This window comes from Balaenoptera ricei, chromosome 6, assembly GCF_028023285.1.
Source record: "Balaenoptera ricei isolate mBalRic1 chromosome 6, mBalRic1.hap2, whole genome shotgun sequence".
Classification (NCBI taxonomy): domain Eukaryota; kingdom Metazoa; phylum Chordata; class Mammalia; order Artiodactyla; family Balaenopteridae; genus Balaenoptera; species Balaenoptera ricei.
In genome coordinates, this window is record NC_082644.1 from 25,659,538 (window position 1) to 25,673,026 (window position 13,489).

The 13,489-nt window shown below is 44.5% G+C and overlaps 1 protein-coding gene across 2 annotated transcripts in view; it reads left to right on the plus strand.

Moving 5' to 3' along the window:
* PHF2 (PHD finger protein 2) overlaps nt 1-13,489 on the plus strand; it is a 94,225-nt gene that overhangs the window by 56,139 nt on the left and 24,597 nt on the right. For both annotated transcript variants that reach the window (XM_059927066.1, XM_059927067.1), the window contains exon 4: nt 5,322-5,482. In XM_059927066.1, coding sequence (XP_059783049.1) covers nt 5,322-5,482 — 161 coding nt within the window. The remainder of the gene's footprint in view (nt 1-5,321; nt 5,483-13,489) is intronic.

The window sequence follows — 13,489 nt, forward strand, 5'->3', positions numbered from 1 at the left end:
CACTAGGGCTCCAGGGCCATGGGTTTCCTTCCCGGGGAGCAGCACAGTCCCCAAAACTCCAGGTGCTCCCGGCATGGGGGCTGATCTCTCCCTTCTCAGCACCTCCGAGGACAGGTTATGGGGACCCTCTTCACAGCCCGGGAGGGAAGGGACCTATCTCCCCCACCTGGTATGGCCCTTCCCATGGAACCTTCCTGAGAGAGAGGCTACCGTCCCCATTTTATGGACCAGGAGTGGGGGCTGGTGTCCAGCCTGAGACCATCCTCTGGAGGTGGCAGGTCCTGGTATCAGATGGCTGTGGGCTTTCCTCTGTGTCCACGGCCTGGTAGGGTGTCCCTACGTCTTCTCAGAGCACACTCTCCCCCTGCGCAGCCTTGTCCTATATGAGGACCGAGGGCAGAGGGCAGGATCAGGGCCACAGGAAATGGTTTCTGGTGAGGGGGGCACCATGACTGCATGGACGTGAGGTTGTACAGACAGCTGCTCTGAACCCCCCTTGTCCCTTCACAGCTGGAAGACAGTTTCTGTTTGTCTGACAAAGTCTTTACTTTTTCTTCTTCACTTTTGAAGGATAATTTGATGGGCACAGAATTCTAAGTTGGTGGGTTTTTTCTTTTAACACTTTAAATGTCTCACCCTATGCTCAACTTGAGTGCATGGTTTCTGGTGAGAAATTCAGTGTAACTCTTACCCTTGCTCCTCAGTGGATAAGGTATTTTTCCTCTCTGGCTTCTTTCTTTTTTATTTTCTTTTTTCCCACCTTTATTGAGATATAATTCATATACTATACAATCCATCCATTTAAAGGGTACAATTCAGTGTATTCACAGCTCTGCACCACCACCAGTCAGTTTTAGAACGTTTCCATCACCTCAAAAAGAAACCTGTAGCTTTATCATCCTCATTCCTCCCCACTTCTCCCCGAAGTCCTATCACTAATCTGCTTTCTGTCACTGTAGATTTGCCTATTCTGAACATTTCATCAAAATGAAATCAGAGAATATGTGGCCTTTGTGACTGGCTTATTTCACTTAGCATAATGTCTTCAAGGTTCATCCAGGGTGTAGCAAGTGTCAGTGCTTCATTCCTTTTTTATGGCTGAATAATATTCCGTTGTATGGATAGACCACATTTTGTTTATCCATTCTTCAGCTGATGGACATTTGGGTTATTTCTGATTTTTGGCTACTGTGAAGAATTCTACTATAAATGTTCTTGTAAAATATTTTGTTTGGACATATATTTTCATTTTTTTAGGAGTAACTCAATATTTAATTGTTTGAGGAACTGCCAGACTGTTTTCTAAAGTGGTTGTACCACTTTCCATTCCCACCAGCAGCGTCTGAGGGTTTCAATTCACCAGAACTTGTTATTATCTGACTTTTTTTTTGGCTGCGTCAGGTCTTAGTTGCGGCACGCGGGATCTTTGTTGAGGCATGCAGGATCTTTCGTTGAGAAGCACAGGCTTCTCTCTAGTTGTGGCATGTGGGCTTCTCTGTAGCGGGCTTTTCTCTAGTTGTGGCATGTGGGTTTTCTCTCTCTCGTTGAGGCGTGCGAGTTCAGTAGTTGTGGTGAGCCAGCTTAGTTGCCCCGCGGCATGTGGGATCTTAGTTCTCCAACCAGGTATCAAACCCCGCATCCCCTGAGTTGGAAGGTGGATTCTTTACCAGTGGACCACCAGGGAAGTCCCTTATCTGACTTTTTGATTCTACCTATCCTTGTAGGTGTGAAGTGGTCTCTCACTGTGGTTTTAATTTGCATTTCCCTGATGGCTAGTGATGTTGAGCATCTTTTCATGTTCTTGTTGGCCATTTGTTGTTTGCCCGTTAAAAGTTTTTTTTTTGTCTTTTTATTATTGAATTGTAAGAGTTCCTTATGTATTTTAGATACAAGTCCCTTACCAGATATATGATGTGCAAATACTTTCTCCAATTTTGTGGGTTGTCTTTTCACTTTCTTGGTGTCTTTTGAAGAACAAAAGTTTTAATTTTGATTAAGTCTAATTTATTTAGTTTTTCTATTGTTGCTTGTGCTTTTGTTTTAGACAAAAACAAAAAGAAACCATTGCCAAATTCAAGGTCATGAAGATTTATGCCTATGTTTTCTTCTAAAAGTTTTATAGTTTTAGCTCTTATATTTATGTCTTCAACTCATTTTGAGTTAATTTTTGTATATGGTGTGAGGTAAAGGTCCAACTTCATTCCTTTGCATGTGGATATCCAGTTCTCCCATGCACCATTTATTGAAATGCCTATTCTTTCGCCATTGAATTATATTGGTACCCTTGATGAAAAACAATTGACCATAGATGTTTGGGTTTATTTCTGGACCCTCAGTTCTGTTCCATTGATCCATATGTCTCATATTATGCCAGTACCACACAATCTTGATTACTGTAGCTTTGTAGTGAAGTTTGAAATTGGGAAGTGCCCTCCAACTTCCTTCTTTTTAAAGACTGTTTTGGTTATCTGGGTGCCTTGTATTTCATTTAGCATTCCAAGTTCAGCATGTCAGTTTCTGCAAGGTAGTCAGCTGGTATTTTGACAGGGATTGTGTGGAATCTGTAGATCAGTTTTCCATTATTTCTTGAATCCCACTCCTTCCTTCTAGATTTGGTTTCCTTCTTGTTGAATTATATCCGTTAGTAGTTCTTTCAGAAAAGACCTATAAAAATATTCTCTGTGTCTGAAAATATTTTTATTTTGTCTTTATTCTTGCATGATTCTAATTTTCTAAAATGGATCTAAAATTCTAGAGTAAAAGTTATTTTCCTTGAACTTTTTGGAGATACTATTTTGTTGTCTTTTGACATTTCTTGTTACTGATATCAGTCTAGCTGCTGGAGTTTTTGTTTTGGTTCATTTTCATTTTTGGTAAATAATCTGTTTTTTTCTCTGAAAACTTTTGAGATTGTTTTCTCATTTTTAATATACTATAGGTATACTGCAGTGCCTCTAATGAGCATTTGTTTTTATTTATCCTGTTCAGGACTCAGTAAGTGCCTTTAATTTGAGGTGTCATATTTTATCTCAATTCTGAAAAATGTCCTGTTTTCTCTTTTAATAGCACTTCTTCCCCATTCTGTCTTATTTTTCAGATCTTTTCATCAAATTCACTATTTTCTTTTCAGCCAGCTACTATTTAATGTATCTACTGAGTTTTAAAAAATGTCAATCATCATATTTTTCTTTTCTACAATTTCTATTCCTTTTTAGTGTTGCCTGTTCTTTTCCCTCCTTCTCTGTTCTTTGCCTTATCCTCTCATTATCCCTTTGGATGTGTTTAATGTACTTGTCTTAAAATCCCCTTTTCAATTATCCTATGATCCTCAGTTCTTGGGATTTACTCTTCTGGGCAGATGAGGCTGCTGGCTCTCCCCCCTGGGGGTTCACCTCCTTCTGTGAGGCGTAATCTTCAGAGGGCATCATTCCCATGGCAGCCAGTCTGCCCTGGGCTCTGAGGTGTCCCTACAGGATGGTTTCGTGTTTGCCTCTTGCTGGGTCCTCATGGGTTTCACAGTTCCAGACCCAATCCATGGGTGTGAATTTGGAACTCTCACTAGTGAGACAAGAGCTTGGGATTCCAGTTTATCAAGGGTGATCTTCTACCTCTGGCTGCCTTGTAGCTTCCACCGCTGACTCTGTGCTGTCCCAGTACTCCCAGAGCTTCTCACAGCAGTTGCCCACCACACTACTTCTTCTTCCTCACCCTCCACTCACTCCTTCTGATTTATCCCTAACACTCTGTCACCATGGCGTCAAACCCCAGGATCACTCTTCAGTCCTCACCTTAACTGACCCTTGTCAACACGTAGCAGTGGTGCAGCCCCCTCTCCTTGAGTCCTGTCCTCCGTGGAGACCATGCCACCATTCTCTGCTGGCTGTCCTCCCCTGCCCGGCCCCCTCCCCTGCTGACGACTCTCCCTGAGGGATTCTGGGAACTCTGCTCGATCCCCACCATCTGTTTCCCTGGCCTCATAGATTGTCCCTTGGCCAGCAGCTCCTCAACTTCTTTCTCCAGCCACTAGTCCTTCTGAGCTCCTGACCGGTCTGTCCAACTGGTGCATCCACTGGCCAATCCCAACAAGTGTGTTCCTACTCAGCTCTGGATCTGCCCCCACCCCCATTCCTGCCCCACCTCCAGGCCTCAGTCGGTGGCCCCGGTCCCTTGGTCACTCAGGCCAGTCCCTTGGCCTCCCCCTGTTCTCCCACCCCCATCTGATCTCCTGAGCCCACCACCTCCCTCTCACTGTCACCTTCTGGTCCAGGCACCGCATGCTGAGCCTCCTCCTCCATGGTGGCCGTGCCCCACCGTGGTCCTGCTGCTGTCCACTGTACAGCCGCACAGCAGCCAGGTGAACCTCTGACTGTCACTGCCCTTCTCAAGTTGTCCAGTGGCTCCCCAGTGCTCTTGGCATAGGTGGCCTGGCCCACCACCTCACTGACTTGGGTGCTTGCCCCTACCCCCACCCCCAGCCGCCCAGGTCCTTCTTATTCCTCACACTTGCCACATCCTCCTCCCTCCAAGGCCTTTGCTGGTACATTCCTTCTACTTGGAGCCCTGCCCCTCTCACTCCTGCTCCCCCAGTCTTCGACAGGCCCAGTCTGACACTGCTTCCTGCTGTCTCCACCACAGCACACGGCACTGCTCTCAGCTGTGGGTTAATGGCCTTGCATGCTCATCTGATGAAAGCCCCTCTCTGGCGTCACCACACAGGGGTCTTTCCAGCTGGGCCCCACAGGTCTCTGGCGCCCAGGGCAGCATCTGGCACACAGGGAGGCAGGAGAGCTGCTGACCACAGCATCCCAGCCCAGCCCTGGGTCCTGTGTTTGGCTTGTCCAGGGGGTAGGTTCTCTCTGAAAAGGGGTTTATCTCCATCTGCTGTGTCCTTAGACCTACCCCCATGCAGGGGTCTGATCTCTGAGCACTTGAGAGGAATATTATTGAGTGGAGGGCGAGTGGAGAGCAAGGGAGGTGGGGGAGGGATCTCGTTCACATCTCTCGAGGCTCCCTCTGCCATAGTGAGAGGGATGGGTGCGGTGTGTCCCCATTCTCTACCCACCACGGCCCTGGACAGGTGCCCAGACCTCCTGGACCTCAAGGTTCCTGTCTGTGACGAGTGTGTGGGACCCTGTCATGTCTACCTTGTGGCTGCCCTGTGGCCACTGAGTGTGGCACCGTGGCAGGTCCTCCTTCTGGGGCATGGGCGGTGTGTGCCTGGAGCTCAGGCTCCATGTCTGCAGCCCTGAGGCCCTGTCCAGGCCTATCATGGAGGCTGGGACCTGGACTTGATGTGACCCCCGACTTGTATTTCCCTGCAGCGCGGAAGACGTGGTGGCCCGCGTGACGGGCAACCAGCTCACGCTGGGCTACATGGAAGAGCATGGCTTCACCGAGCCCATCCTTGTCCCCAAGAAAGATGGGCTGGGCCTGGCGGTCCCAGCCCCCACCTTCTACGTCAGCGACGTCGAGAACTACGTGGGTGAGTGCCCTCTCCTGCAAGTGAGTTGTGGGCTCCCTGAGCCAGGAGTCCCTGTATACGCTGCCCAGGCCCTGACTGTGTCCCAGAGCCATGTGAGCCAGTGTGACTCAGGGTCCTCTTGTTCCGTTCTGGGTGCTTTTCTTAGAATGAGACCCCATGCCCCAGCAAATGATGCTGGCCCCTGGCCCCTTCCCTTCTCAGTTACTCTGCCCGCAAAATGGGGGCTTCGTGGGGACCCCTGGATTCTGCCAGCTACAGTACTGTTGGGCGCTAATGATAGTCATGCCTGGGAGGGCCCCAGCTGTGTTGTCCACAGTTCCTGATGTTCGTGCCATGTCCTTCTCAGCCTCTGCTGGGGCCAACCTGGGGGCTGACCTCCCTTGTCTGCCCTGGACACGCCGTCCCATGGCCCCAGGACTACCTCCTCTTCTGGATCCCTTTGGGTTCTAGCTGGTGCTATTGGCGCCCTGTCTTGTGTTCCCTGGCAGCTCCCAGTGCTGTGGACACCCTCGGTCAGAACACCTCTGGGTGGATGAAGTGCTTGTATGTGCTGGGACATCATCTGGCACAGAGAGGCCAGCACGTGCTTGCAATGACCTTGGCAGGGCTGGTGGCCTCACAGCCCTGGCTCTGAGGCCCTTATGTTTGCTGGGTATTGGGGTGTTCACAGGGATGCCTGGGTGGCCAGTGAGGAGAGGGGAGAGAAAAGACCCTGAAAAGGCAAATGCCCAGGCCAGCTCTGGCCACACACTGGACAGGAGAGGGCACAGGTGCTGAAACCCTCAGACAAGTTGTTCCATCACTGAGCTCTTGACCCTTTGCATCTGTAAGGCTTATGAATGGGGGGCAGGGGGCAGATGGGTGTGAGGATTAAGTGAGATCATCTGTACAAGCCACACAGGAAGCCAGTGGCATTCCAGAGAACAGGGGGGCGGGGTGGGAAACACCCCTTCTCTGGAGCTGAAGCCCACCAGGGGAGGCCCCAAGGCTGGCCAGCTTGTGGCAGGGAGGAAGAAGGGACTCATGTTTTCAGTCTGGGAATGACCACAGTCCAGGACTGTTTCTGCCATGTCGTAGCGCCTGTAATAATAGATAATAGCTAGTGAGTGTCTACCAGGTGCCAGGCATTTTTCTAAGCTGTTTCTGCATAGGAGCTAGTGTTGTCCTGCTCACAACTCTGTCATCCAGGCCCCAGGCTCAGCCAGCTGCAAAGGGCAGGGCCAGGTCTGCCGCAGACCCTGCCTCCCCCCCACCCCCCAACCAGTTGTGCTTACAGGAGTGGGAAGCAGCTTACTGAATAGGGGAGGAGACGGTCCAGAGGTTTCTGTTGTAAATGTCTTTCTTTCACCTCTTAATTTTTTTATTATGCAACTTTTCACACACACACAAAATGAGAGAAATAAGCAGTGAACCCTCATGTACCCAGTACTGGTCACAAAACCCATCAGCTTTTGGCTGTTTTCCTGTCTCCCCAACTCCCTCCTCCCCCAAGTATTTGAAGGCAAGTCTCCGGTACATACATCATTTTACCCATGAAAACTCCAGTACACAGCGCTAACAGACAGTTTTTAAAAAAATATAATCACAGTTCCATCTTGCACTTTACGACCCTAACAATAATTCCTTAAAATCACCTAAGACCACCTAAATTCTCCCCAGTTGCCTCAAAAACACCTTTTTATATCTGGATGTTTGACTCTGAATCTAAACAAGACCCACACACTACATTTGGGTTTGATGTCCCTTCAGTCTCTTCTGTAACAGCCCCCATCCCCTTTCCATTCCCTTGGTTTTTTGGAGAAATGGGGTTGGTAGTCCTGGAGAATCTTTCTTTTTTTTCTTTTTGGCATTTTATTTTATTTATTTTTTTATACAGCAGGTTCTTACTAGTTATCCATTTAATACATATTAGTGTATGTATGTCAATCCCAATCTCCCAATTCATACCACCACACCGCCCCCCCCCCCCCACAACTTTCCCCCCTTGGTGTCCATATGTTTGTTCTCTACATCTGTCTCTCCATTTCTGCCATGCAAACCGGTTAATCTATACCATTTTTCTAGGTTCCACATATATGCGTTAATGCACAATATTTGTTTTTCTCTTTCTGACTTACTTCACTCTGTATGACAGTCTCTAGATCCATCCACATCTCTACAAATGACCCAATTTCATTCCTTTTTATGGCTGAATAATATTCCATTGTATATATGTACCACATCTTCCTTATCCATTCATCTGTTGATGGGCATTTAGGTTGCTTCCATGACCTGGCTATTGTAAATAGTGCTGCAATGAACATTGGGGTGCATGTGTCTTTTTGAATTATGGTTTTCTCTGGGCATATGCCCAGTAGTGGGATTGCTGGGTCATATGGTAATTCTATTTTTAGTTTTTTAAGGAACCTCCATACTGTTTTCCATAGTGGCTGTATCAATTTACATTCCCACCAACAGTGCAAGAGGGTTCCCTTTTTTCCACACCCTCTCCAGCATTTGTTGTTTGTAGATTTTCTGATGATGCCCATTCTAACTGGTGTGAGGTGATACCTCATTGCAGTTTTGATGTGCATTTCTCTAATAATTAGTGATGCTGAGCAGCTTTTCATGTGCTTCTTGGCCATCTGTATGTCTTCTATGGAGAAATGTCTACTTAGGTCATCTGCCCATTTTTGGATTGGGTTGTTTGTTTTTTTAATATTGAGCTGCATGAGCTGTTTATATATTTTGGAGATTAATCCTTTGTCACTTGCTTCATTTGCAAATATTTTCTCCCATTCTGAAGGTTGTCTTTTTGTCTTGTTTGTAGTTTCCTTTGCTTTGCAAAAGCTTTTAAGTTTAATTAGGTCCCATTTGTTTATTTTTGTTTTTATTTCCATCACTCTAGGAGGTGGGTCAAAAATGATCTTGCTGTAATTTTTGTCAAAGAGTGTTCTTCCTATGTTTTCCTCTAAGAGTTTCATAGTGTCCAGTCTTACATTTAGGTCTCTAATGCATTTTGAGTTTATTTTTGTGTATGGTGTTAGGGAGTGTTCTAATTTCATTCTTTTACATGTAGCTGTCCAGTTTTCCCAGCACCACTTATTGAAGAGACTGTCTTTTCTCCATTTTATATCCTTGCCTCCTTTGTCATAGATTAGTTGACCATAGGTGCGTGGGTTTATCTCTGGGATTTCTATCCTGTTCCATTGATCTATATTTCTGTTTTTGTGCCAGTACCATATTGTCTTGATTACTGTAGCTTTGTAAGATAGTCTGAAGTCAGGGAGTCTGATTCTTCCAGCTCCGTTTTTTTCCCTCAAAACTGCTTTGGCTATTCGGGGTCTTTTGTGTCTCCATACAAAGTTTAAGATTTTTTTCTTCAAGTTCTGTAAAAAATGCCATTGGTAATTTGATAGGGATTGCACTGAATCTGTAGATTGCTTTGGGTAGTATAGTCATTTTCACAGTATTGATTCTTCCAATCCAAGAACATGGTATATCTCTCCATCTGTTTGTATCATCTTTAATTTCTTTCATCAGTGTCTTATAGTTTTCTGCATACAGGTCTTTTGTCCCCCTAGGTAGGTTTATTCCTAGGTATTTTATTCTTTTTGTTGCAGTGGTAAATGGGAGTGTTTCCTTAATTTCTCTTTCAGATTTTTCATCATTAGTGTATAGGAATGCAAGAGATTTCTGTGCATTAATTTTGTATCCTTCTACTTTACCAAATTCATTGATTAGCTCTAGTAGTTTTCTGGTGGCATCTTTAGGATTCTCTATGTATAGTATCATGTCATCTGCAAACAGTGACAGTTTTACTTCTTCTTTTCCAATTTGTATTCCTTTTTTTTTTTTTAATTATTTATTTATTTATTTATTTATTGGGCTGTGTTGGGTCTTCGTTTCTGTGCGAGGGCTTCCTCTAGCTGTGGCAAGTGGGGGCCACTCTTCATCGCGGTGCGCAGGCCTCTCACTATCGTGGCCTCTCTTGTTGTGGAGCACAGGCTCCAGACGTGCAGGCTCAGCAGTTGTGGCTCACGGGCCTAGTTGCTCCGTGGCATGTGGGATCTTCCCAGACCAGGGCTCGAACCCGTGTCCCCTGCATTAGCAGGCAGATTCTCAACCACTGCGCCACCAGGGAAGCCCTATTCCTTTTATTTCTTTTTCTTCTCTGATTGCCGTGGCTAGGACTTCCAAAACTATATTGAATAATAGTGGTGAGAGTGGACATCCTTGTCTTGTTCTGATCTTAGAAGAAATGCTTTCAGTTTTTCACCATTGAGAATGATGTTTGCTGTGGGTTTGTCATATATGGCCTTTATTAAGTTGAGGTAGGTTCTCTCTGTGCCCACTTTCTGGAGAGTTTTTATCATAAATGGGTATTGAATTTTGCCAAAAGCTTTTTCTGCATCTATTGAGATGAGCATATGGTTTTTTTTCTTCAGTTTGTTAATATGGTGTATCACATTGATTGATTTGCGTATACTGAAGAATCCTTGCATTCCTGGGATAAACCCCACTTGATCATGGTGTATGATCCTTTTAATGTGTTGTTGGATGCTGTTTGCTAGTATTTTGTTGAGGATTTTTGCATCTATATTCATCAGTGATATTGGCTGTAATTTTCTTTTTTTTGTAGTATCTTTGTCTGGTTTTGGTATCAGGGAGATGGTGGCCTCATATAGTGAGTTTGAGAGTGTTCCTTCCTCTGCAGTTTTTTGGAAGAGTTGGAGAAGGATGGGTGTTAGCTCTTCTCTAAATGTTTGATAGAATTCACCTGTGAAGCCATCTGGTCCTGGACTTTTGTTTGTTGGAAGAGTTTTAATCACAGTTTCAATTTCATTACTTGTGATTGGCCTATTCATATTTTCTATTTCTTCCTGGTTCAGTCTTGGAAGGTTTTACCTTTCTAAGAATTCGTCCATTTCTTCCAGGTTGTCCATTTTATTGGCATAGAGTTGCTTGTAGTAGTCTCTTAGGATGTTTTGTATTTCTGCAGTGTCTGTTGTAACTTCTCCTTTTTCATTTCTAATTTTATTGATTTGAGTCCTCTCCCTCTTTTTCTTGATGAGTCTGACTAATGGTTTATCAATTTTGTTTATCTTTTCAAAGAACCAGCTTTTAGTTTTATTTATCTTTGCTATTGTTTTCTTTGTTTCTATTTCATTTATTTCTGTGCTGATTTTTATGATTTCTTTCCTTCTACTAACTTTGGGTTTTGTTTGTTCTTCTTTCTCTGGTTCCTTTAGGTGTAAGGTTAGATTGTTTATTTGAGATTTTCCTTGTTTCTTGAGGTAGGCTTGTATAGCTATAAACTTCACTGTTAGAACTGCTTTTGCTGCATCCCATAGGTTTTGGATCATCATGTTTTCATTGTCATTTGTTTCTAGGTATTTTTTGATTTCCTCTTTGATTTCTTCAGTGATCTCTTGGTTATTTAGTAACATATTGTTTAGCCTCCACGTGTTTGTGTTTTTTACGTTTTTTTCCCTGTAATTGATTTCTAATCTCATAGTGTTGTGGTCAGAAAACATGCTTGATATGATTTCAATTTTCTTAAATTTACTGAGGCTTGATTTGTGACCCAAGATGTGATCCATCCTGGAGAATGTTCCGTGTGCACTTGAGAAGAAAGTGTAATCTACTGTTTTCACATGGAAATGTCCTATAAATATCAATTAAATCTATCTGGTCTATTGTGTCATTTAAAGCTTGTGTTTCCTTATTAATTTTCTGTTTGGATGATCTGTCCATTGGTGTAAGTGAGGTGTTAAAATTCCCCACTGTTATTGTGTTACTGTCGATTTCCTCTTTTATAGCTGTGAGCAGTTGCCTTATGTATTGAGGTGCTGCTATGTTGGGTGCATATATATTTATAATTGTTATATCTTCTTCTTGGATTGATCCCTTGATTATTATGTAGTGTCCTTCTTTGTCTCTTGTAATAGTCTTTGTTTTAAAGTCTATTTTATCTGTTAGGAGTATTGCTACTCCAGCTTTCTTTTGATTTCCATTTGCATGGAATATCTTTTTCCATCCCCTCACTTTCAGTCTGTATGTATCCCTAGGTCTGAAGTGGGTCTCTTGTAGACAGCATATATATGGGTCTTGTTTTTGTATCCATTCAGCGTGCCTCTGTCTTTTGGTTGGAGCATTTAATCCATTCACGTTTAAGGTAATTATCGATATGTATGTTCCTGTTACCATTTTCTTAATTGTTATGGGTTTGTTTTTGTAGGCCCTTGTCTTCTCTTGTGTTTCCCACTGAGAAAAGTTCGTTTAGCATTTGTTGTAGAGCTGCTTTGATGGTGCTGAATTCTCTTAGCTTTTGCTTGTCTGTAAAGCTTTTGATTTCTCCATCCAATCTGAATGAGATCCTTGCTGGGTAGAGTAATCTTGGTTGTAGGTTCTTCCCTTTCATCCCTTTAAATATATCATGCCACTCCCTTCTGGCTTGTAGAGTTTCTGCTGAGAAATCAGCTGTTAAACTTACGGGTGTTCCCTTGTATGTTATTTGTCATGTTTCTCTTGTTGCTTTCAAAAATTTTTCTTTGTCTTTAATTTTTGTCAATATGATTACTATGTGTCTTGGCGTGTTTCTCTTTGGGTTTATCGTGCCTGGGACTCTCTGCACTTCCTGGACTTGAGTGGCTATTTCCTTTCCTATGTTAGGGAGGTTTTCGACTATAATCGCTTCAGACATTTTCTCAGGTCCATTCTCTCTCTCTTCTCCTTCTGGGACCCCTATAATGTGAATGTTGTTGATTTTAATGTTGTCCCAGAGGTCTCTTAGGCTGTCTTCATTTCTTTTCATTCTTTTTTCTTTATTCTGTTCCACAGCAGTGAATTCCACCATTATGTCTTCCAGATGACTTATCTGTTCTTCTGCCTCATTTATTCTGGTATTGATTCCTTCTAGTGTATTTTTCATTCAGTTATTATATTGTTCATCTCTGTTTGTTCGTTCTTTAATTCTTCTAGGTCTTTGTTAAACATTTCTTGCATCTTCTCAGTCTTTGCCTCCTTTCGTTTTCCAAGGTCCTGGATCATCTTCACTATCATTATTCTGAATTCTTTTTCTGGAAGGTTGCCTATCTCCACTTCATTTAGTTGTTTTTCTGGGGTTTTTTCTTGTTCCTTCATCTGATACATAGCCCTCTGCCTTTTCATCTTGTCTGTCTTTCTGTGACTGTGGTTTTTGTTCCACAGGCTGCAGGATTGTGGTTCTTGTTGCTTCTGCTGTCTGCCCTCTGGTGGATGAGGCTATCTAAGAGGCTTGTGCAAGTTTCTTGATGGGAGGGACTGGTGGTGGGTAGAGCTGGGTGTTGCTCTGGTGGGCAGAGCTCAGTAAAACTTTAATCCACTTGTCTGCTGATGGGTGGGTCTGGGTTCTCTCCCTGTTGGTTGTTTGGCCTGAGGCGACCCAACACTGGAGCCTACCGGGCTCTTTGGTGGGGCTATTGGCGGACTCTGGGAGGGCTCACACCAAGGAGTACTTCCCAGAACTTCTGCTGCCAGTGTCCTTGTCCTCATGGTGAGCCACATCCACCCCCCGCCTCTGCAGGAGACCCTCCAACACTAGCAGGTAGGTCTGGTTCAGTCTCCAGTGGGGTCACTGCTGCTTCCCCTGTCCCGATGCACACTGTACTTTGTGTGTGCCCTCCAAGAGTGGAGTCTCTGTTTCCCCCAGTCCTGTCGAAGTCCTGCAATCAAATCCCGCTAGCTTTCAAAGTCTGATTCTCTAGGATTTCCTCCTCCTGTTGCCGGACCCCCAGGTTGGGAAGCCTGACGTGGGGCTCAGAACCTTCACTCCAGTGGGTGGACTTCTGTGGTATAAGTGTTCTCCAGTTTGTGAGTCACCCACCCAGCAGTTATGGGATTTGAATTTATTGTGATAGCGCCCCTCCTACCATCTCATTGTGGCTTCTCCTTTGTCTTTGGCTGTGGGGTATCTTTTTTGGTGAGTTCCAGTGGCTTCCTGTCGATGATTATTCAGCAGTTAGTTGTGATTCCGGTGCTCTTGCA